Genomic DNA, 21,861 nt, shown 5'->3' with positions numbered 1-21,861 from the left:
GAAAATGAATTTTTCAGATTCTCACAACATATATAAAATGGAAATAAGTCCTGAATTTTACCTAACTCTAAACAAGCTGTTTTAAAGTACAAGGAGAATACCTTAAAGAGAAAACAGTTCTGGCCTGCACCTAACTAGAAAAATGACCTTAGGAAATTTACATAAGCCTCTGGGACTCAGTTTCCTCATCTGCGAATGGGGTTGGACCATATAAGTCCTGAAGATTCCTTTTGGGTCTAAAATTCTTGATCTATGAAAAAGTTGGTGGATTCCTATTCTCTTCTTCCCTCCAGTACAGATTTTTATGAGAACAGAAGCCATAACTCTAGCACTAGACTCTGACTTAAAGCAAGTTTTCTTCTATTTTGTTAGGTCCCCAAGAGCCACCACTGCTCTACAAAAGTAGATGGAACTACTCTCCAGACAATTTATCAAAAGAGATCTTTAAGTAAATTATCCTTCACGATTAGGAATTAGTCTTGTACTTTCAGGTCACTTGCGCCCAATGCTCGAACCAGTATCGAAGATACTAAGATATACCAACTTAGCCATATCTAAAGTGACAATCATGCAATGGTATATACATATTATACATCTGGGTATCTGACACTAAGTGACTGAAAAATTCCCGCCACATATAACATTTTTAAGAATTTTTTTAAAGTATTTTTTCCCTTCAGATCTGGGAGGGTGGACTATAATCCGACTGCACACCTGCAAGAAACATTTACTTCAAAGACAAACTTACAAACACAAAAAGAAACAAACAAGTCACCAATATTGGTAAAAATTTTAAATCAGGACCATTAAAAAACACAGTGAAACCAACTCTGAGGCAAAAAGGATGCCAATTTTACACCATAAACTAAACATTGTTTTGACCAAATCGATTTGCGAGCAAACAGTGCTATTTAATAAAGACGGCTTGTTAACTGGGTTCAATCGGTAACTAAGGACAGCTGTTTAGGTGATTCCTATCAAGGCAGTAACTTAGACTAAGCAAAATTCCAAATTAATGTTCTATTTCAATGCAACACAGTTTAAATCATGAAAAAAAATGTTTTCAACTGGAAAATTCCCTTTCCAATACCCAAGAATCCTAACTCGTAAGATTTCAACACTACTTAACTTACACAACCTCCGAGAATACTGCATTTAAAAAGAAAATCTACCCAAAACATAACTGGACTTCACCCTGTATAAAACGGTGATTCATGTTTCATATTCAATGTAAAAGCCAAGATGGAGTTGTAAAGAGTTTCTTTCCCATTTCAACTCTCGACAGCCACGCGCGCTTCGCCGGGGCCGGCTGCACTGCGCGGTCGCCGGGCCCGGCTCGAAGCCCCCGCCCTGCCCGGCACAGCAGTGAGAGAGGAAGAGCCGGGGACCGCGGGCGGGCGGCTTGGGCTCCACCAGGCCTGGCCGGGCGGGGGAAGGGGCGCGGGAGGCCGCGGGGCGCGCTTCCGGGGACTGCGCGGGCGGGGCCGCCGCTTTGGGGAGCGGGGCCCGGGCCAGGAGGCAGGGGCAGGGGCCGGGGCCGGGGCCCAGGGGCAGCCGGCTGAGAGCAGCAGGTGGGGCGCGGCCGCGGCGGGGCGGCGGGCGGGCGGCCGGAAGAGTGCCGGGAGGGCGGGCGGGCCCGGGGCGCCGCAGCGCCAGGAGGGAACCCTCTCGCTCACCTCAGGCGACGACTCGCAGTCCGGCCTCTCTGCGCCGAGGACGCCTGTCCGCGAGTCGCAAGCTCGGAGACGGGCGGGTGGCTGAGGAGACGGCAGCAGACTAACGAGAGAACCGACGAAGAACGGCGGGCGGCGGGCGGGGAGCGCGAGCGAGCGAGGGCGGTCGGCGGCGGGAGGGCGGGGAGCGACGTGCGCGCCCCCGTGTGCCAGCGGGCTCGAGCCAGCCCCAGTCGCGGTCCCGCGCGCGCGCGCGCACCCACAGCTCAGCCACGATTGCTCAGGAGCGCGTCCACGCCCTAAAAGCAAGGCGCTTAACCAATCACTGCAGCTGCGTGGGGCATCACGGGAACTCCGGGGCTATAAAAGACCTGGTTGCTATTTTATGCTCCTCCGCTCACTCATCCTTTAAGCAAGCAGGGTGGGGCTAGTGCGCGTGCGCGGTTTTATTTCTCCGCCCCAAACTGCCAACTCTTCGCGCAAGCGAAGTAGGCTCACGTTGCCTGGCTTACGCGTGCGCACTAATGGGCCTGGGCCCGGAAGACCAGACGCCTGCGCTGTGGGGACTACGGTGACAGTCCTCGGGGTGGGGCATGGGCCAGTCATGGCGGAGCCTTGGTCTGGGCAGTCCTTGCAGGCTCTACCGACCACGGTGCTGGGCGCGCTGGGCACTCTAGGCAGCGAGTTCCTGCGGGAGTGGGAGGCGCAGGACATGCGCGTGACCCTCTTCAAGCTGCTGCTACTGTGGTTGGTGTTAAGTCTCCTGGGCATCCAGCTGGCGTGGGGGTTCTACGGGAGCACGGTGACAGGGCTGTATCACCGCCCAGGTGAGGCTCCCCACCCCCACCGGACTGTACCATTGGGCTCCCCAGAACACCCTAGACTACCACTGGTCCCCTGAGAACCTTATCACAACTTAACGCTGTGCCCTGGCCCATGCCAACATACCATTTCATGCCAGAAACCCCGGTCCACCCATCACATTTTAACTGTTCCCTTGAACCTCTATCAGACACTACTAGTCCCTTTAGGGCCCCCATGAGACCACCAGACAACACCACTGGGCTGATACCTGCTCAGATCCCCACCCTCAGCCTGCTGCAGCTTTGGATATGTTCCTGCCCCCAGGTCTGGGCGGCCAGAATGGATCCACACCTGATGGCTCCACGCATTTCACTTCTTGGTGAGTAAATCTGTGCCCATGGCAACCTCATGCTTGGCAGGCAGAGGACACACCTGTGCTAGGAACAGGGACAGGGGCAGGAAATTCTTAGGGCACGAGTCCACCAGTTTAGTGGCCTTTGCAGCAAGCTCCAAGGCTTGCAAGTAGAGCTCAGGCTTCAAGTGACACCAGTTTCTGAACAGCCCATCAATAGGCTGTTCAGCAACCTGTGAGGCTGGTGGTGATTTCAGAGATGAAATGGCAAGTCTCTTGGGTTCCACTGTACTGCAAGCCCCTCAATTAGGAAGATAGGAGCCTCTGTCCTTACTGCACTGACTGGCCTCATCAGGGTCAGCCTCCTCATCTGTAAAACCAAATCACTAATCAGAGCATTTGTTCAACTAATCTCTGAGCTCCTACCATATGACGGGGCCACACTAAGTCCAGAGAACAAGGACAACCCAGGCCCTGTTTACAGGGGGAGCCAGACATTTAAAAGGGAGGGCAGCAAAAAACAAACAAAAACAGAACAAAACTAAAAAAAAATAAAAGGGAAGGGGCAGTAGAGCAGGGGGTGAGGGCAGGAAGCTGTTGAAGGACTCAGCAAGGCTATGGCCTGATCTAACTTGTCTTTGTAACTGCCTGCTTCATGGCAAGAAGATAAAGGGGTCCAATAGAGAAGGCAAGAGGCCAGTTAGGAGGCTTGCCACTGCCCAGGTCCTGGGCAACTGGGGAAAGACAGCAACACCGTGATAAGGCAAGGAACCAGGAGGAAGAACGTGTTGGCAAGAGACAGGTGGGGGACCCAGTGTGGGCCGTGGGAACTCAGTAGAGAGATCTAGGTTGTAGTGTGGCCTTACTGAGCCCACCTCAGCTCCTAAAGGGCTAGAGAGCCAATCAGGGACTATTAGACTGCCTGTGGAATAATCCCTCTCTTCTCTCCATCACTTTTAGGGAAACAACAGCAAATGAACCTCTCAAAACCCACAGAGAATAAGGGAAGGCAGCAGAGGGATCTCCAGGGACATCACCGGGTCTGCTGGTTCCCACACGGGGTTCTGCTGCTGCTCAGACCCCAGAGACAACGGCAGGGAGGTCAGGGTTGGGGGCAGGGATTACCCCAGTGCTTGCAGGCCTGGGCTTCCACTGTGCTTGGCCTTGCCTCCATCAGCTCCAGGCATTGGGCCAGTAAAGTTTGCCTCTACCCTGATCTGGGTGCCTTAAGGAGAAGGCATGCTCCTCCCTCCTCTCTTAGGGGTCAGCTCAGAAGCCTCTGGGTTGGAGAGGCCAACAGTCCATTTTCTGCCTTGGCTTTTTCCTGTCCCTCTTCCCATCCCCCTGGGATGTGACCCCATAGAAATTTGTCCTGAGAGGAAACTTAAGGTTGACCAGCTCTGGGATTTGTAAGGGAAGCCTGTTTTCCCCTAAGCTCTAGGTTTCTTGAATTTGTTTTTGCTTTGTTGGCAAGGAGCCAGGGAATTCTGGACTGGACATGGCCTTACACTGTGTAGTTACTTAGCTGGCCCATTCAAGTGTAAGGCACGGGGGAGCTGGCACCAAACACCCACCTCCCTGGCCCATCCAGAGCTTTCCAGGTGTGAGTCAGGCTATGGAAATGGTCTTTTCCCGGATATCAACTCATTCGTACTTCTCTCAGTCCTTCTTGTTGGGAAGCCAGGTGCCTGAAAGAGGCTGAGCCCTGGGGGGTGGCCTTCCACCCCCACCATTTTTAAGTGCCCATGGGGTTATACCCTGCCCCTCACAGGGAGACACTAAGCAGTTAGTGAGGAGTTGCCCTATCCCACCACGCCCTGCAGCTTCATCACTTCCCATCTTGACCCGAAGCCACAGGAGCCTCATCCTAAGAGGCCACTGTCTCCCCACTAGCACCATCTCAGCCCCCCGAGAACTGTCAAACGGGAAGAGCCATGGGCCTGCCACCTACACTGTGGGCCGGGGGAGCTTACAAAGGTGTGGGTGGCACATGCAGTTTCTGAAAGCAGCATACCGCTAGAACTGCCTCCCAAGGCCATACTCCTACCTGCTTCTGCTGTGCCACCAGCTACCTCAGTGTCCCGCCACCTGCTTGCTCTATTAGAGGTCACATTTCCATCTAGCAGCCTTTGGCTGGCCACCTTGGCAGCAGAGGTGCACTGGAAGTAGGACCACACTGAACTGATGGACGTGGACTTCCTCCGGAGCTACCTTCTGGCTGGTAGGATGACAGTTTTGTAGCCCCAGCCCTGCCCATCGACACCACCCCGCAGAACCAGGGTCTCACGTTTCACCCCAGGTTCAACTGAGGATGTAGCTTATTAAACATGGAAGTGCATCAGCTGTGTGATTATTGAGATAGGACAAGGGTGTGCATGCACAGGGGAGACTGGAGAGGGAACATTGCCCCTCAGTGCCCAGAATGCAACGACTTGCAGAGGTGGAGAGGTGATACCAGCTTCCTAGAGGAGCAGTGGTGAGTGCCTGACAGGGAGGGGCACTATCATTAGTTTTTATAGACCTGCCCCTCTCAGGGGGAACCCACTCTGAGCCTGCCTCAGAGGCCAGGCAAGCAGACATTGGGCTGGCACCCCAGGAACCATGTGGACAAAGGACAATGAAGCTAGACACTGGCAATCAAGAAGAAAAGGAAGCTCGTTTAATGTTTTTTTAGAAGTCAGTGGAGTCCAGTAATGGGCCCCAGGGGCAAAGGGCAGCCAGGGTAAATCAAGTCCAGGAGAAGGCCCCGCCTGTCCTACAACAGCCCTGGGGCTCAGGACAGGTGGTGAGCCTGGCATGGTTTACTACTGGGCAGCAGGCTGGGCTAACTTGGTAATGTGGAAGAGTGAGTCTGTGCCTCCTCAGCTGTCTCCGAGTTTACACAGGCACAGCAGCCCTACAGGGCCAGCCCTCGGTGAGTCAGGAATCATTCCTATCCAGGGAGAGGCCCCAGTCTGCATTCATGGAAAGTAAACTGAAGGAGATGGCTGGCATGACCCAAGGTAATAAGCCCCTTGCAGTGTGAGAAACCATGGTGAGGTAGGCTGGGCAGGCCTTATCCCCTCCCTAAATGTGAGCCTCTGCTCCACAGCCCGCACCTGGCGGAGTGTAAGGGACAGAAGCCAGAACTAAAGCTTCCCACAGCCCTCCGGCAGGCAGACAAGAATGGGGTCCATGGGACCACAGGCTGACATTGCATGAGCTGGTCCCTTGCTCCGAAATGGGGTCTTAAAGTTAGAGAGGCACAGGAGGCGGGTGGGAACAGGTGGTATGGGCCCCCCTCAACCAGACAACCAGAACCAACCTCCACCCTAGCCACCTACCCCCAATGTATTCGGTCTCAGCTTCCTGACTAGCCCTTGTAGAATGCCCTCAGGTCCAGTCTCCTGGATGGGAAGGGCCCTGTCCCAAGCCACTTTCACTTGAGGGTATAGTAATTTGTGGTCACAAAAGGCATCTTGCTGACCACAGCCATTTGCTGCTTCCGCCGCACCTCTACCAGCAGTGGGGTACCTGGCCGACTGTACTCACAGGGCACATAACCCATGGCCACATTCTTCTTCAGGCAGGGAGAGGGGCAGCCACTGGTCACAGAACCTGTGTGAGCAGAGGCCATATGTCAGCATCACCATGCCAGTCTGATGCCCACCTTCCTGGGGAAGGGACAAGGGCTCTCCAACTTTTCTGGTCCACCTACCAATCACAGTGCCCTCCATATTCAGGATGGGACTGTGCGCCCGCATCGGTGCCCCCTCGCACATTAATCCCACACGTCTCCGCTGCACCTTGCCCTTCAGCTGGGCAACAATGATTGAGGCTCCAGGGAAATCCATGGCAGCTCGGCGGCGCTTCCCTGAAGCATGACACACCAGGATTAAGCCACAGTCCATAAGACCCCTGGCCACAGGAGGTCCTAGTTACAAGGACCCCAAGTAACATCCATCCAGCAGTGAGGGCCCTTTGCTCAGGTTCCCCCAAGCCCCATTTCTCCCCTGCAATGCAGTCAGCCACCCATGTCCCGTCCCCAGGTCTTAGAGGCTGTGCTGCCCACCTCAGCCTGCTGAAGATCCTCAGCGTCTAATGGGCAAAGCCACAATCAAACCTTCAGGGAAAGGAGGCTTAGGGAGGCTGAGTCACTTGCTCCAGGGTACACAGCCTTGGGAGTAGTCATGGGCTGGCCACTCCAGTCTTCGGGATTCTATCCCTGAGTGCTAGCCCAACTCACCCAATGTCCAGCTGAGGCTGCTTTCTACAGGTGTGGTGTGTTCATCGATGTCACTCCCATACAGGCAGAGGCCTGCCTCCAGGCGCAGGCTGTCCCGGGCCGCCAGCCCCGCCAGCTTCACTTCTGGGTTTTCCAGCAGAGCTGTTGCCAGGTGGACTGCTGCTGCCGCCGGCACCGAGATCTACATGCGACACCAGAGAGCAGGCGGGCAACTGGCTCCAGAGTCCTGTGCCCTACACTACCCTACACCCACTTTTTGACATCTTGACATACCTCCACACCGTCCTCCCCTGTGTAGCCACAGCGGGTCACACGGCAGCCGGACACACCAAACACCTCCATCACAGCACTGGTCATGAAGGGCAATTTCCTCAGGTCATCTGCCACACCAGCCTGCAAAACCTGCGCCGCAGTGGGGCCTAGGCCCAGGAAGCCAGTGACCCAGTGTCCAGGTCCCAGTTTCCCCTCAAAGCTGGACCACAGCCCCTACTCAGGGGCCAGAATAAGCCCTGAGCAAGTCCTACTCTGCAGGTCGGAGAGATGCTCTCGCCCACAGGCCCTGAGCCTTGTAGCAGGTGGAGGGAGGGCCTAACTGCAAACTCAGAATTATGGCACACAAATATGACACCATCCACACCTCCCTCCTGGAATGGCCCCTGTGCTGAGCAGTCAAAAAAGCCAGCAAGGCAAAGGTCGGCTCCAACCCTAGCCTGGCCTGCTCACCTTGCAGGGCTAGCAAGGCATTATCTACCACCTCCAGGCTCACGTCACTGCCCATGTTCTGAAGCTCCCTGACCTTGTCCTGAAAGGAAAGACAGAAACACCACATGAGCTTCTGGGACCACTTACTGAGCACCTACTGCGGGCTGAGAGCTGAAGAGCAAAGGCAGAGTAGGCTGGGTTCCATCTTACAAGGTCATATAACTAAGCGGTAAGAATGACCCAAGCCCAGGTCTGCCAGTGTTCACATCAGGCTCCAGCCTGCACCTTCACCAGAGGATGCTTGGGAACCGGGGCCAGTCTCACCTTCCCTACTCCCCCCATCACTGAAACCTGGCATTCTCCATGGAGGGCCCACTCTGGCCTGCTGTTCACTCACTCAAAGACCCATTGTCTGAGCCCCTTGTCCCTGCCAGGTCTGTCCTGGACAACAAGGATGCTGCTCTGTGAGCAAAGAAGACAGGTTACCTAGAACACAGAGGAGCCATACCTGCATGAGAGCCACATCCTTGTCCCAGCAGCCAGCGTTGGACACCACATACAGGTACCCCTCAGAGGTGTTGGTCACAATCAAGTCATCTAAGATGCCTCCAGCCTCATTGGTAAACAGCGACAGTGTCCCCTAGTGCCAAAGTGGAACATCTTTGCCTCCAGGTCCAGGAGGCTCAGGTCAAGAATAAGTCAGACACACCCCTGGCCCACTCAGCCACCACAAATTCATGAACCTTCAGGCAAAGGGCTGGGAGGGGAGGAGGAGCAAGGAGCAAGGCTAGGTAAGCCCAGGCCCCTGCCCAGCCCAGGGTTTTTGATCCTCATGCACTGAGAAAAGTTTTTTTCCCCTTCCCCATCTTGGGAGACCTCCCTGACCTGGTGGGGCCTCTGCACTTCTCCCCACTCAGTACTGATAGCCCCACTTCACACTTAATCCAGGACATCTAGGACTTGCTTCATCCCACCCAGACCTGAGACAACTCAGTCCATGCCCCAAACCCCAAGGCAGAGACTTCAAAGTCCTTCCTGGTGATCCCATGAGTGCCACAGCAATACTCCAAAATACCGTGAGGCTGGCCTCACAGCCTCCCCACCGGATGGACACAGCCTGAGGTTGCGAGATCACATGAATCACCTGGGGATCTTGTTAAAACGCAGGTTCTGATTCAGCAGGTCTGGAGCAGGGCCTGAGAGTGTATTCCTAACAAGCTCTTGGTGATGATGAGGCTGCTGGATTAGGGACTACCTTTGCATTGCAAGGGGTCTGACAGCATGGAAGGTCACAAAACAGGACATAAACCTGGGTTTCTGGCTTTCCAGCCTGATGTGGTTAAGGACGGAATAAGCCCCCTCCCTGCAGACAACTGGACATCTGGACATGACTCAGGGACCCCATCCCCCAAGACTGCAAGCCCTGAGATGCTGTGTCTGAGCCTTGGCTGCGCCCCCACCCCTCCCATTTCCTGGCTTAAGACTAAGAACACCCACTGAGCAGAAATACGAGAGAAGAGGGACCCACCTGGTTTGGCCTTAGCTCTGCAATATCTCCAACCACTAGACTCTCCATCAGCTTCACCCGATCACAACCAAGTATCTTGGTCTGGGAAAGAGATCAAAAACCTCAGGCCACTGGGCAAGGAGGCACCCTCCCTGCTGTTCACAATCCGGTCCGACTCAGCCAAAATGCCTGAGAAGTCCTTTGATTCTGCAGATGGCAGAGCCCCACCTTCCGATTCCCCCACCTCCGCCACTACAGAGAGAGTGCAGTGGGGGAGGTTAGGGAACTTGAAAGGGCCCAGCACCATCCTGAAATACCGCCTTTTCCAAACCAACACCCAGGAGAGTCGATGGGAATGGGCGCCAGCCCTGGGGAACCCAGGACACAGAGGCACACACCACTGAGTGGGAGCAGGCTGAAGAGATTGAAGAGGAGACAACCAAGAGACCCCCTGAGTTCATTTCCTGGGGGCCATAGTCTATGACACCGGGGACCTACCTCTTCTGCGAGGATGGTGGCCCTTGGAATCCAGCTCCCCACAAAGCCAAGGGTTGCACCACTGTAGACGGGGAGGAAGCCCTGATCGGGCAGCTGGCGTGCTCCCCTGGCTCACCTGCAGCATGTGGGACACGTCAAAGAGCGAGCAGTGCCGGCGTGTGTGCAGGTGTGAGTCCACGTGGCTGTCCCGGTACTGCACAGGCAGACTCCAGCCTGCAAACGCCACCATCTTCCCGCCATGAGCCAGGTGGAAGTCATAGAGTGGTGTCCTGCGGAGCACGTCCTGCGGGTGGCCAGGTTCAGGGCCACCAGTGTCCCGGCCTCCACCCTCCTCCCTCCCCTACCTCCAAAACTGGCACAATGCCCCGGAACCCTCGATCCCACCTGTGCACAACTGAACAGACGGCCCAGGGCCGACGGGAGCACCCGCAGCTGCAAGCCCAGATGGGCCACCATGCTCACTGCCCGCTGCATTGTTGCCCGCAACCGGTGCAGCCGGCACACAGAGGCCACCACTCTGCCAGGCACGCTGGGAGATGTAGTCCTGGCTCTGCTTGGACAGGTCTCTCTCCCACAAAGGGGATCAGAAGGGGCGGGCAGCCCCAAAGGCAGGCAGCCCCAAGGGCAGGCGGGGCTTTCAGTGTGCAGTGACTCCAATCTGTAGGGAAACAGCCCCAGGCACTTCCAGTTCATCTTCCAGGGCCGATTAGGCAGTCCAAACCAGTTAAGCTGCTCTGAGACAGAGCTAGGGGCTAGACCTCCCCTTGCTGACTGCCCTGCCTCCAGAAGGTCAAAGTTCTATAAAGGGCCAAAAGGCCTGAATTGCGCATTCAGGACATCAGGAGTGTAGGGTCACGTGGGAGGAGGGGAGGGGGTGGAGAAGACGCAGGAGGGTGGAGCCGGCCTGGCAGGCGGAGCACATCAGTAATCTGGCTTCTAGTGAGGGTCTCCGGCTTTCCCACTGGGAGGACACAGGTAGCCAGTAGTCTTGCTTTCCACAAGTATTTATTGATCTTGCTGCCCACTAGGCCCTGTGCTGGGTATGAATGAAGCACAGTCCCCACCACCGCCCCAGGGACCTCCCCCCACTCTCTTACACACACACATTCTCTCTTTCACACTCTGAGGGCTGCTACTCCCTGAGTACAGGATTGTGGTCATTACCCTCTTAACAGAAGCCGAATGGGGCGAAGTAAATGACCATGCGGGCAACACCTGCAAGAACTCTGGTACGAGCAGAGGGTGGCCACCACAGGGGGCTGACCTTCCAGAAAGCTGTTGAGCCCCACAGAGGTCCAGTTTTCCAGGTCTAGCACGAGTTACAGTACTGCTGCATCATAGCCCCGGGGCAGGGGGGGCAAGGCCAGGAAAAAACGGAAAAGGAAGACTTTCTCATAAGAGCAGCCTGCCTTATTCAGCAGCAGGCCTGGGGTTGTACCAGACCTCAGCCTCTCTGAGAGCGCTCACCTGGACCCACACCCTACCAAGGCTGATGTTTCATCACACTGAGCATGACTCTTGGAAGGGGGCAGCTGGGAAAATGGACAAGAACGTGCATTGGGCACAAAGGTCCTGGAACTCATTCTCGCACCCTGGCCTTGCCGGAGGCACCTGCCCAGGCTGGATGGGCAGACCCATTTGAACACACATCCAGGAGCGAGCTCAGGGACCAAGGGGTTCAGGCTGCCCAAATCCCCAGCTTTGCTCCCTAGGCAGGCAGCAGGAGTTAAGACAGGAAATTTCTTCTTAGGGGCATAACACAAAGGGAAAGAAGACCACTAGAGGGCGCAGAAGGAAGAAATGGGCTCCTGTTTTTCCCTCAAGCTTCCAAACTACATGAGTGCAATGGCTACAGCAGCCTTCTAGCAACAGCTAGAGCAGGTTTAGTAGGTCACCCCAACCCACTGCACTCAGGGTGAAGGAGCAGGCAGGAGTCTGAAATGTGCATTTTGGCAGAAGGAGCAGAGGGCACAAGGGGATTCTTAGTATGTAGAACTGAAATGTTTTTAGGGTTAGGAAAAGGAGTTTTGGGTTACAGTCGGATGAGGGCAGAGTACACCCCTGCCGAGAGCTCATGCTGAAGCAACACAGTGAGCCCTCAGGAATCTTGAATCTGTGAACGTGGCCCAGACCCAGTGAGCATGCAGGCAACACTCGGAATGCACAGGGAAAGCACTCCAGCCTCTGGTGGCCCAAACCGGGTCTGGGTGGGCACGGAAGGCCAACATCTTGGCTAACAGCCACAGTTCAAGTGTAGGAGAGCAAGTTCAGGTCGTAACAGCCATCCACCTGCAAAACAAAAGACCATCAGATCTGACCCGCTCAGGGCAAAGGGAGCAAAGCAGAGGGAAGCAATCACTCACATCAAAGCGGCCGATCCTTGTGGAGGTGTGACTGGCCCGGATCATCTCTGTCAGCGCCCACATCTGCTGCACCTCAGAGGATACCCTGCTGGGGTCTGGGAGACCCTGCTCCAGAAGGAGGGGTCAGTGGCCATGGGTATCTCCCCAGCAGTGCCCTTAAAGCTCCAGGGAGACCAAGTTGGGCTATGGGGCCCTCCAACTGAGACCAGTAACATTCCCAGATGACTTGCAAAACATGAGGTTGGGGCCCGATGTGCAGGAGGCAGCCCAGCCCCATTCAGATATGCCTCAAATCCCAAGGACCACCCAAGAGGAAGATTGCACAAAGTGAACAAAGGGCCCTGGGTCCAGCCCCAAATTCTTGTAGAAAGAGGCCCACCTGGGCCTGTGCTGGACACAAGAGCTTTTCACACATGGTTCTGACTCACGATGAGGGCTTACCTCAATGAGGGGAGCAGGCTGCTCACAAGGCACTGGGTGGGAGAGCCACTTGGGGAAGGTCATGGAGGGACTCTGCAAAGCAAAGGCATACAGCCCTGAAGGAGGCAGAGTGGAAAAGCCCTAGGACCAGATTCCAAGGTCCTCAGAGAAAAGAGAAGGGCACCTGAGCTTCAAACACTGAGAAGGCCCTGTTCAGGGGTCCATGAGGTCTAAGGGGCAGTCAGACTATCTAAGAGCTTAGAAACTACCTAAGCTCTTCTGCTATGCAGAAGGCCCCAGGAACACAAGGAACAGAAGCATCTCCCAGCACTTGAAGGCTCAAGCTCTGAGAGAGGCAGGTGGCCTCAAAGGTCAGGGGATATGAGGACATGACCTCACCGCTCACCCTTAGCTTCCAACATTCCCTCCTGGCTAGTTTCCTTCTGAGTCCTACCATCCACTCCCAGCCCCACACCCAGCTCTCCTAGCCATAGCTAAGAGCCTCCTAGAGAAAGGGCCAACCAACAGCCCTGAGCTGGCCACTTACCTTTGGTCCCTGCTGGTAAATCTGCAGTTCCTCCACTGTGAAAGACACCCACAGTGGTGATGGCTGTCGCAGAATCAGGCGCAGCTCCAGTACTCTGGCCATGTCACACAGCATCTGACATAGATACACACACACACAAGGACCCAGCGAGGTCCTAGCTCACTGCCCAAGAGCCACCCAATCAGCAGTGACCCAAAACACTGCCTCCCCAGGCCTTTAGGAAGGAAAGAACAGTAATCCCTCCAAGGTACAAGCCCAGGCCAGCCTTACCTCCCCTCTTCCCTCCAGATATCCTGGTCCAATCCCCAGGCCCCCTGAGAGCCCTCATCTGGACTTCCCTAGCCATGCTGAGTCCCCTCTGACCTGGTGCTTGAACAACGATACATACTCCTGGGCTCCCTCCTCACTGTGCGGGTCGGGCATGAGGCAGTAGTCCCGCAGGCAAGTCACCCACTTGGCCGGTGTGTGCGGTGAGCTGTGCTGGCGAACACGGATGCTCAGAAAGGCTGTGTAGTAATTCTTAAACATGATCTCCTGTAACTAGAGCACACACAACCCACCATAATAAATCAAACCCAGGCCCGAGGCCTGAGAGGCTCAAATGTACCATGTACCATCTCCTCCTCCCCTTAGGAAGGTACTCATCTACCAATCTAGCAATTTCAACAAGCATCCACCGGGGCCCAAAGACAATTTCACTTTCCTAGAAGAGCTCACAGTCCAAATGAGCAGGTCATGCAAATAAACCATGACCACAGATCTTTTTCACAAGTCTAAGATGCTGCCAGAACCTTAACTCTGGAGAAGGCAGAAAATGTACAAGTGAGGCCTCAAGAAGGAGGAGTTCACCAAGTGGACTGGGACAGAGAGAGTGTAAAAGTATCACAAGCAGGGGCGCCTGGGTGGCTCAGTCGTTAAGCATCTGCCTTCGGCTCAGGTCATGATCCCAGGGTCCCGGGATGGAGCCCTGCATCAGGCTCCCTGCTCCGTGGGAAGCCTGCTTCTCCCTCTCCCACTCCCCCTGCTTGTGTTCCCTCTCTCACTGTCTCTCTCGCTCTCTGTCAAATAAATAAATAAAAATCTTAAAAAAAAAAAATTATCATAAGCATAGGGGCACCAAAGGATGAAACAGCAGAGATTCAGCATGGCTACAGTAGTTCTCATCACTGGACACTCATCAGAATCACCCAAATAAGGTTTGTTTTTTGTTTTTTTGTTTTTAATATAAATGTACAGGCTCCACCCCAGACCTAATGAATCAGTATTTACAGGGTTGGGCCCTTTAATGAAGTTTCCCAGCTTATGGTAAGGAACAGCTTGGCAGAGGACCACATACTATGGGACAAAGTGCATGGGGTCAAAAGGCAGGCAGGGCACAGAGTGGCTCTAAATGCCAAGCCATCAGAAAGTGGACTTTGTTCTCTGTGCTGAGGTCTTGTAGTGTCAGTCACTCTGCCCGCAGATGTGGACGGGCAACTGGAGATTGGCGCCATTGGGATGATCCTGACCTCCAGCAGGGACTGTAGAGAATGGGCAGGAGGCAGGTTTGGGGGTAACTCATTGTCTAATGATCCCCAGCCCAGTGGCCAGGAACAAAATGACCTTTCACCTCTGTTTGGTTCACAATTGTATTTCCAGCATCACCCTACTATCTTGGCACTTCTACGCCTGCGCTGTCCTGGACATCGGGGAGAGTCGTTGAAGAGAACAGGACAGAAAACTGCATTCTAGTAAATATGTGTTTACTGAAGTAATAAATGAATGGTTAACTGATTTGCAAGGGCGAGGACGCTGCAGAGTCTTTCGGTAAAAGATTAAATGCCTGGGACACGCCCGAGTTCCCAGGTCAGCCCCGCCCAGGAGCCCCGGTCGCGCCCACGGGGCTTGCTCACCTCGAAGGGCGCGACGCTGGGGAAGGTGACATCGATGACCAGCACACCAGGCCGGCCTTGGGAGGTTCGCACGTCGCCCACCTGCAGGGCCACCGTGCCTTTCACATGGCAGGGCACCGACACGCGGGACATAGCGTCAGCAGCCTCGACCAAGCCCAACTGCCGCTCCTGGCCTCTGACCACTGGTCCTTCCCGGCGTCCCCAGCAGAGCTCCAAGAACTACAACTCCCGGAAAGACTCGCGCTGGGCCAGCTCAGCCAATTACTGATGCTCTGGGCTGGCCGGGAGTCGGAAGTGCCTGAGGAAGTGCTCTTTCAGCCAATCATGGCGGGAGCCTTCAAGAGCTGTGGGCCCTGCCCAGAAACGTCCGAACCCTTCGGTATCTGAGCGATCCCGACCCTTCTCCGCCAGCCAATCTTGCTCCGTTACTACCGCTGTGCGGGGCGGCGGTTAGTTAAAGCAGATAAAGCCCTGAGCACTAATGAGCATAGTGCCCGGCAGACATTAATTCCAAAAATAGGTATGAACCCCCCCTTTTTTTATGGACAAAGGATTTGAACAGATAAGTCACAAAAGAGTATAAATAGCGAATAAACCCACGAAAAGATGCTTAATACGATTATTTATCAGGGACATTCTAATCAGAACTCCCACAACCCCAAGGAAGAGGCTAAAATTAAAGACTGACCAGGATGTGGAGTGGTCCATTGATAATTTCCAACCATTTTGAAGAAGCTTGGCATTTCTTTAAAAACTAAATTCATGCCTACAATGTGATCCGGCCATTGTACTCCTAAGTATTTACCCAAGAGAAATGAATGCATAGGCCCGCTCAAGGACTGTTCTTAATAGCCAGAAATAGGAAATAATCCAAATGTCCATGAGATGAACAAATAAACTAATTGTGGTGTATCCATACAATGGAATACTGCTTAGCAATAAAAAAAAAAATGAGCAAATCCAAGTATCTATCAACATATGAGTGGGTAAACAAATGGTGGTATATACATACAATGGAATTACTCAGCCTTCAAGATGAATGAAACTGATAAATGCTTTAGTGTGAACACTGAATATATCATGCTAAGTGAAAAAAGAAAACAGATCATGAAGGAACATTGTGTTATGATTCCATTTACATGAGGTACTTAGAATAAGCGAATTCATAGAGAAAGAAAGTAAAATAGAAGTTGCCAGGGACTGGGGGTGAGGGGAAATAAAGTTAGTGTTTAACAGGTACAAAGTTTCTGTTTAGGATGATGAAAAAAATTCTGGAAATAGTGGTGTTGATTATACAATATTATGAATATACTTAATGTCACTGACTTATACACTTAAAATGAGTAAAATGGTAAATATTATGAATACCAAAAGAATTTTTTAGATTTTATTTATTTATTTATTTATTCATTTATTTATTTATTAAAGATTTTATGTATTTATTTGACAGAGACACAGCGAGAGGGGGAACACAACTAGGGGGAGTGGGAGAGGGAGAAGCAGGCCTACCGCGGAGCAGGGAGCCCCATGCGGGGTTCAATCCCAGGACCCCGGGGTCACAACCTGATCCGAAGGCAGACGCTTAACAACTGAGCCACCCAGGCGCCCCCCCCAAAAAATTTTTTTAAAAGAGTGAACAGCTAGTATGCGCACCACCACCACTAAATCTCAAATGTACTATGTTAAGCAAAAAAAGTCAGGCCTGAGGGCACCTGGGTGGCTCTGTCGGTTAAGTGCCTTCAACTCAGATAATGATCCTGGAGTCCTGGGATCAAGTCCCACATTGGGCTCCCTGCTTGGTGGCGAGTCTGCTTCTCCCTCTGCCCTTCACCCTGCTCGTGCTCTCTCTTGTTCTCTCTCTCTCTCTCTCAAATAAATAAAGAAAATCTTTTTAAAAAAAGTCGGACCCCAAAAAGTTCATACTGTATGATTCCACTTACATGAAATTCTAAAAAAGGCAAAGCTAATCTATAGTAATATAAATCAGAACAGTTTTTCCTGGGGCAGGGAGAGAAGGGAAGGGATTGACTATGAAGAAGTACAAGGGAATACTTTGGGGTGATGGAAAGGTTCTATAACTTGATTGTGGTGATTTGTAATTTTTTTAAAGATTTTATTTATTTATTTGTCAGAGAGGGGGAGAGAGAGAGAGCACAGCAGGGGGAACGGCAGGCAGAGGGAGAAGCAGGCTCCCTGCTGAGCAAGGAGACTGATGCGGGGCTCAATCCCAGGACCCTGGGATCATGACCTGAGCTGAAGGCAGATGCTAACTGACTGAGCCACCCTGGTATCCCTAACTTGATTGTGGTGATAGTTATATTTGTATAGACAATTTTCAAAATTTATTAAACTGAATGCTTAAGATTTGTGGATTTTTTAAAAGATTTTATTTTTAAGTAATCTCTACACCCAACCTAGGGCTCAAACTCACAACCCCAAGATCAAGAATTGCATGTTCTACCGACTGAGCCAGCTAGGTGCCCCAAAATTTGTGCATTTTTTTAAAGATTTTATTTATTTATATGAGAGATAGAGAGCACGAGAGGGAAGAGGGTCAGAGGGAGAAGCAGACTCCCTGCTGAGCAGGGAGCCCGATGTGGGACTCGATCCCAGGACTCCGGGATCATGACCTGAGCCGAAGGCAGTCGCTTAACCAACTGAGCCACCCAGGTGCCCAAAATTTGTGCATTTTTATTGCATCTATGTTATACTTCAATAAACATGATTTTTTTTAAAGATTTTATTTATTGGGGCACCTGGGTGGCTCCTTCAGAAGAGCATGTGACTAGGGGCGCCTGGGTGGCTCAGTCGTTAAGCGTCTACCTTCGGCTCAGGTCATGATCACAGGGTCCTGGGATGGAGCCCCACATCGGGCTCCCTGCTCGGCGGGAAGCCTGCTTCTCCCTCTCCCATCCCCCCTACTTGTGTTCCCTCTCTCCCTGTGTCTCTCTCTGTCAAATAAATAAATAAAATAAAATTAATTAATTAATTAATTTTAAAAAAAGAGCATGTGACTCTCAATCTTGGGGTTGTAAATTTGAGCCTCAAGTTGGGCATAGAGATTACAAAACAAACAAATAAACAAAAACAACTTAATAAAAAAACAACAACGAACCCGTTCCCTTCCCCAAACCTGCACCTTCACTCCAGTTCCTCCCAAATGGTGCCCACTCTCTCCTTCTAGTCTGCTCACAGAAAACTCATTAGATCACTTCTACCCTACCACCAACCACCTATCTACTCTTCAGTTCTTGGTTTAGATTTTGATTTTTCAGGGAGTACTTTCTTGATCTCCTGGACTAAGTTAGATCATTGTACCTTGTCAGAGGCTCTCCACATTTTAATGTAATCATTCCCCCAAAGCTTGTCTCCCACACTGGGCTACATGGAGTAGGAAAGCAGGAATTTATTCTGTTGGCTTGTATCCCACATTTCCTAACATCATGCTGGACATAGATGGTGCTCAATAAATACATTCCAAATGAACATATTGTTTGATTTTAGGGACTTCTACTTCCAGCTAAGATGGAGTAATTGGGAAAAGATTTACCCTCCCACCCGACCCAACTAAAGAACCAGACAAAATCTATGAAGCAATCATTTTCAGACACTGTCCATCAGGCAGCACAGAACAGTGATCCCTAAGAGAGGAGAACAAAGAAAGTAAGCTCAATGATTGTCCCAGTTTACTGTCTGGAAAGAGTTTCCAAATACAATGAGGAGGCACCTAGGTGGAGTTTGTCAGACTCCCTGAGTTGAGGAGACAAAACTGTGAGTTTGGGGAGAGATGGCTAGTAGCTAGACTGGACAGAGCTGCACAGAGACATGACTCCAGAGATCTCTAAAGGGATTCCCCCTGAGGCTTCAGCTTAGTAATAATCAGTACCTGCATATGAGGAAACCACCCAAGGCCAAAGAAAGAACTACCCAAAAGAATTAAAAGGTGATAACATCAGATCTTACTTAGAGCCAGAAAGTTTGTGTTTGCATCAGCCATTAGTAAAAAACAAAACAGAACAAAACAAACAAAAACAAAACACTAATGAGACAGGGAAACTGCAGGGACCCCACAAAAATAGCCAGTTTTTTCCTTTGCTCTGGATTTTGTTTTTTAAATTCAATTAATATATAATGTATTATTTGTTTCAGGGGTACAGGTGTGACTCATCAGTCTTATATAATACCCAGTGCTCATTATAACATGTACCCTCCCCAATGTCCATCACCCAGTTACCCCAGCCCCCCACCTCCCTCCCCTCCAGCAACCCTCAGTTTGTTTCCTATGATTAAGAGTCTCTTATGGTTTGTTTCCCTCTCTCGTTTTGTCTTGTTTCATTTTTTCCTCTCTTCCCCTATGATCCTCTGCTTTGTTTCTTTTTTTCTTTTTTCTTTTTTTAAAGTCAGTGGCTGATCCCTGCAGGGCTGGGCTCTTTTTTTTTTTTTTAAGATTTTATTTATTTATTTATTTGACAGAGAGAGAGCGAGCACAAGCAGGTGGGAGTGACAGGCAGAGGGAGAGGGAGAAGCAGGCTTCCTGCTGAGCAAGGAGCCCATGCGGGGCTCCATCCTAGGACCCTGGGATCATGACCTGAGCTAAAGGCAGATGCTTAACCGACTGAGCCACCCAGGCGCCCCTCTGCTTTGTTTCTTAAATTCCACATATCAGTGAGATCATATGATAATTCTTTCTCTGATTGACTTATTTTGCTTAGCATAATACCCTCTAGTTCCATCCACATCATTGCAAATGGCAAGATTTCATCTTTTTTTTTTTAAGATTTTATTTATTTATTTGACACAGAGAGAGACAGCGAGAGCAGGAACACAAGCAGGGGGAGTGGGAGAGGGAGAAGCAGGCTTCCCGCCGAGCAGGGAGCCCCATGCGGGACTGGATCCCAGGAACCTGGGATCATGACCCGAGCCGAAGGCAGACGCTTAACGTCTGAGCCGCCCAGGCGCCCAAGATTTCATCTTTCTGATGGCTGCATAATATTCCACTGTGTGTGTGTGTGTGTGTGTGTGTGTGTGTGTGTGTACTGCATCTTCTTTATCAATTCATCTGTTGATGGACATCTGGGCTCTTTCCATAGTTTGGCTATTGTGGACATTGCTGCTATAAACATTGGGGTGCAGGTGCCCCTTCCAATCACTACATTTGTATCTTTAGGATCTTTGCTCTGGCTTCTATTCTTACTAGGACCAGCACCCTCACCCCACTCTACACATACCCAGTAATGCAAATAATGTATGTCTTCCTTATAAGGGATAGAGAGATAGTGATATCTTAGGAATCTTCTATCACAATAGATCACATCTAAGGAGTGATGGGGCAGGGTCATCATGAATGTTCTCCAAGACCACTGACACCAAACACCTTGACACCAAGACCCTTGACTTCAGGAAATGAATGACTTCTGAAGACCACTGGACCCTGTCCTTCTTCTAACCAGTTCCTGATGCCTAAGAAGACACATGCACCAGACCACAATCTCCAATAAAAACCCCAGGCCCCAAGCAAAAATGACACCCATGCTCTTTCAAAGTTTCCTGGACACTCTGTCCATATCATTCTATATACATATATCTTCAATAAACTCTGCTTTCACCTTCTGCTGGCTCGCATCTGATTTCCATCCTTTCTGAAGCCAAGACCCTCTTAGCTAGTCCTGCAGGACCCCCTCTGGGTCCTCAGACCCAGTCTGCCTCCATCACTAATTCATTGTGCAAAGTGCCTAGAAAGGTATTGCTTCAGTTGTGGATAAAAATTTGCCCTAGTTGGGTGCCTGGGTGGCTCAGATGGTTAAGCGTCTGCCTTCGGCTCAGGTCCTGATCCCGGAGTCCTGGGATCGAGTCCCGCATCAGGCTCCCTGCTCGGCGGGGAGCCTGCTTTTCCCTTTGCCTCTCTCTCTCTGTCTCTCATGAATAAATAAAAATAAAATCTTTAAAAAAATAAAATAAACTATTAAAAAAAATTTGCCCTAGGCTAAAATCTGCTTGCACTCCACCTAACAAGAGCTTAAAATCAAGCCTCAAAATTATCAAAATGCCTAAATGTATCCCAGAACAAAGTGCACAAATATTTATAGGAACACAATAGTATCAGCACCTAAAAAGGTAAAACTTGCAATGTCTGGCATCCAATTAAAAATTACCAGTCTTGGTGCACCTGGGTGGCTCAGTCGTTAAGCCTCTACCTTCGGCTCAGGTGATGATGCCAGTGTCCTGGGATCGAGCCCTGCATCGGGCTCCCTGCTCAGCGAGGAGCCTGCTTCTCCCTCTCCTACTCCCCCTGCTTGTGTTCCCTCACTCACTGTGTCTCTCTGTCAAATAAATAAATAAAATCTTTTAAATAAATAAATAAATAAAAATTACCAGTCACGGGGCCCCTGGTTGGCTCAGTTGGTAGAGCATCTGACTTTTGATCTCAGGGTCATGAGTTCAAGCCCCACGTTAGACAGGCAGAGGGAGAAGCAGGCTCCCTGCTGAACAAGGACCCTGTGGGACTCGATTCCAGGACCCTGGGATGGTGACCTGAGCGGAAAGCAGATGCTTAACTGACTGAGCCACCTAGGCATCCCCCAAAAGGACTTTCATATGCTAAAAAGGGACTCAGGATCCTGGAGGAATGTTATAATCTGCTTATCACAAGTATTTGTCAATGGGCTGCAGGATATAAGGAGATTTAATTTTATCTACATTTCATTCTGCCTTTGTTTCTTTTTTTTTAAATTTTTTAAAAAGATTTTATGGGGTGCCTGGGTGGCTCAGTTGGTTGGGCGACTGCCTTCGGCTCAGGTCATGATCCTGGAGTCTGGGGATCGAGTCCCGCATCGGGCTCCCTGCTGAGCAGGGAGTTTGCTTCTCCCTCTGACCCTCCC

At 51.4% G+C, this 21,861-nt stretch overlaps 4 protein-coding genes across 6 annotated transcripts in view; 1 reads left to right on the top strand and 3 right to left on the bottom strand.

Annotated features, from left to right (window-relative positions):
- RHOA (ras homolog family member A) overlaps positions 1–1,864 on the bottom strand; it is a 62,829-nt gene extending 60,965 nt beyond the window's left edge. The window contains exon 1 of one of the 2 annotated variants that reach the window (XM_028124531.2): positions 1,677–1,864. The gene's annotated coding sequence lies outside the window, so the exon portion shown is untranslated. The remainder of the gene's footprint in view (positions 1–1,676) is intronic. The other variant, XM_028124530.2, reaches the window with a different exon arrangement.
- A 191-nt stretch (positions 1,865–2,055) lies between these two features.
- TCTA (T cell leukemia translocation altered) lies at positions 2,056–5,167 on the top strand. Of its 2 annotated transcripts, none has more exons than XM_088028417.1 (3): positions 2,056–2,500; positions 2,754–2,856; positions 3,790–5,167. In XM_088028417.1, exons 1-3 carry the CDS (start codon positions 2,278–2,280, stop codon positions 3,830–3,832), a joined length of 369 nt encoding a protein of 122 aa, XP_087884543.1. In that variant the 5' UTR covers positions 2,056–2,277; the 3' UTR covers positions 3,833–5,167. The 2 variants fall into 2 exon arrangements, with proteins under 2 accessions (XP_087884543.1, XP_027980333.1); XM_028124532.2 differs by having other exon boundaries at positions 2,058–2,500; positions 2,802–2,856.
- Positions 5,168–5,466: 299 nt separating this feature from the next.
- AMT (aminomethyltransferase) lies at positions 5,467–11,452 on the bottom strand. Its single transcript, XM_028124529.2, has 9 exons — positions 10,146–11,452; positions 9,877–10,044; positions 9,285–9,365; positions 8,265–8,396; positions 7,778–7,856; positions 7,328–7,473; positions 7,055–7,235; positions 6,527–6,682; positions 5,467–6,426 (listed from the first exon to the last, which is right to left on the bottom strand). Exons 1-9 carry the CDS (start codon positions 10,452–10,454, stop codon positions 6,248–6,250), a joined length of 1,431 nt encoding a protein of 476 aa, XP_027980330.1. The 5' UTR covers positions 10,455–11,452; the 3' UTR covers positions 5,467–6,247.
- A 288-nt stretch (positions 11,453–11,740) lies between these two features.
- On the bottom strand, positions 11,741–15,198 carry NICN1 (nicolin 1, tubulin polyglutamylase complex subunit). Its single transcript, XM_028124528.2, has 6 exons — positions 14,984–15,198; positions 13,455–13,631; positions 13,092–13,205; positions 12,566–12,637; positions 12,125–12,229; positions 11,741–12,050 (listed from the first exon to the last, which is right to left on the bottom strand). Exons 1-6 carry the CDS (start codon positions 15,113–15,115, stop codon positions 12,009–12,011), a joined length of 642 nt encoding a protein of 213 aa, XP_027980329.1. The 5' UTR covers positions 15,116–15,198; the 3' UTR covers positions 11,741–12,008.
- Between the last annotated feature and the right edge of the window lie 6,663 nt (positions 15,199–21,861).

This window comes from Eumetopias jubatus, unplaced genomic scaffold (genome assembly GCF_037043125.1).
Source record: "Eumetopias jubatus isolate StellerSeaLion01/CBP00866 unplaced genomic scaffold, mEumJub1_p1.0 scaffold_1, whole genome shotgun sequence".
NCBI lineage: Eukaryota > Metazoa > Chordata > Mammalia > Carnivora > Otariidae > Eumetopias > Eumetopias jubatus.
This window is presented reverse-complemented; position numbering and strand designations above follow the sequence as displayed.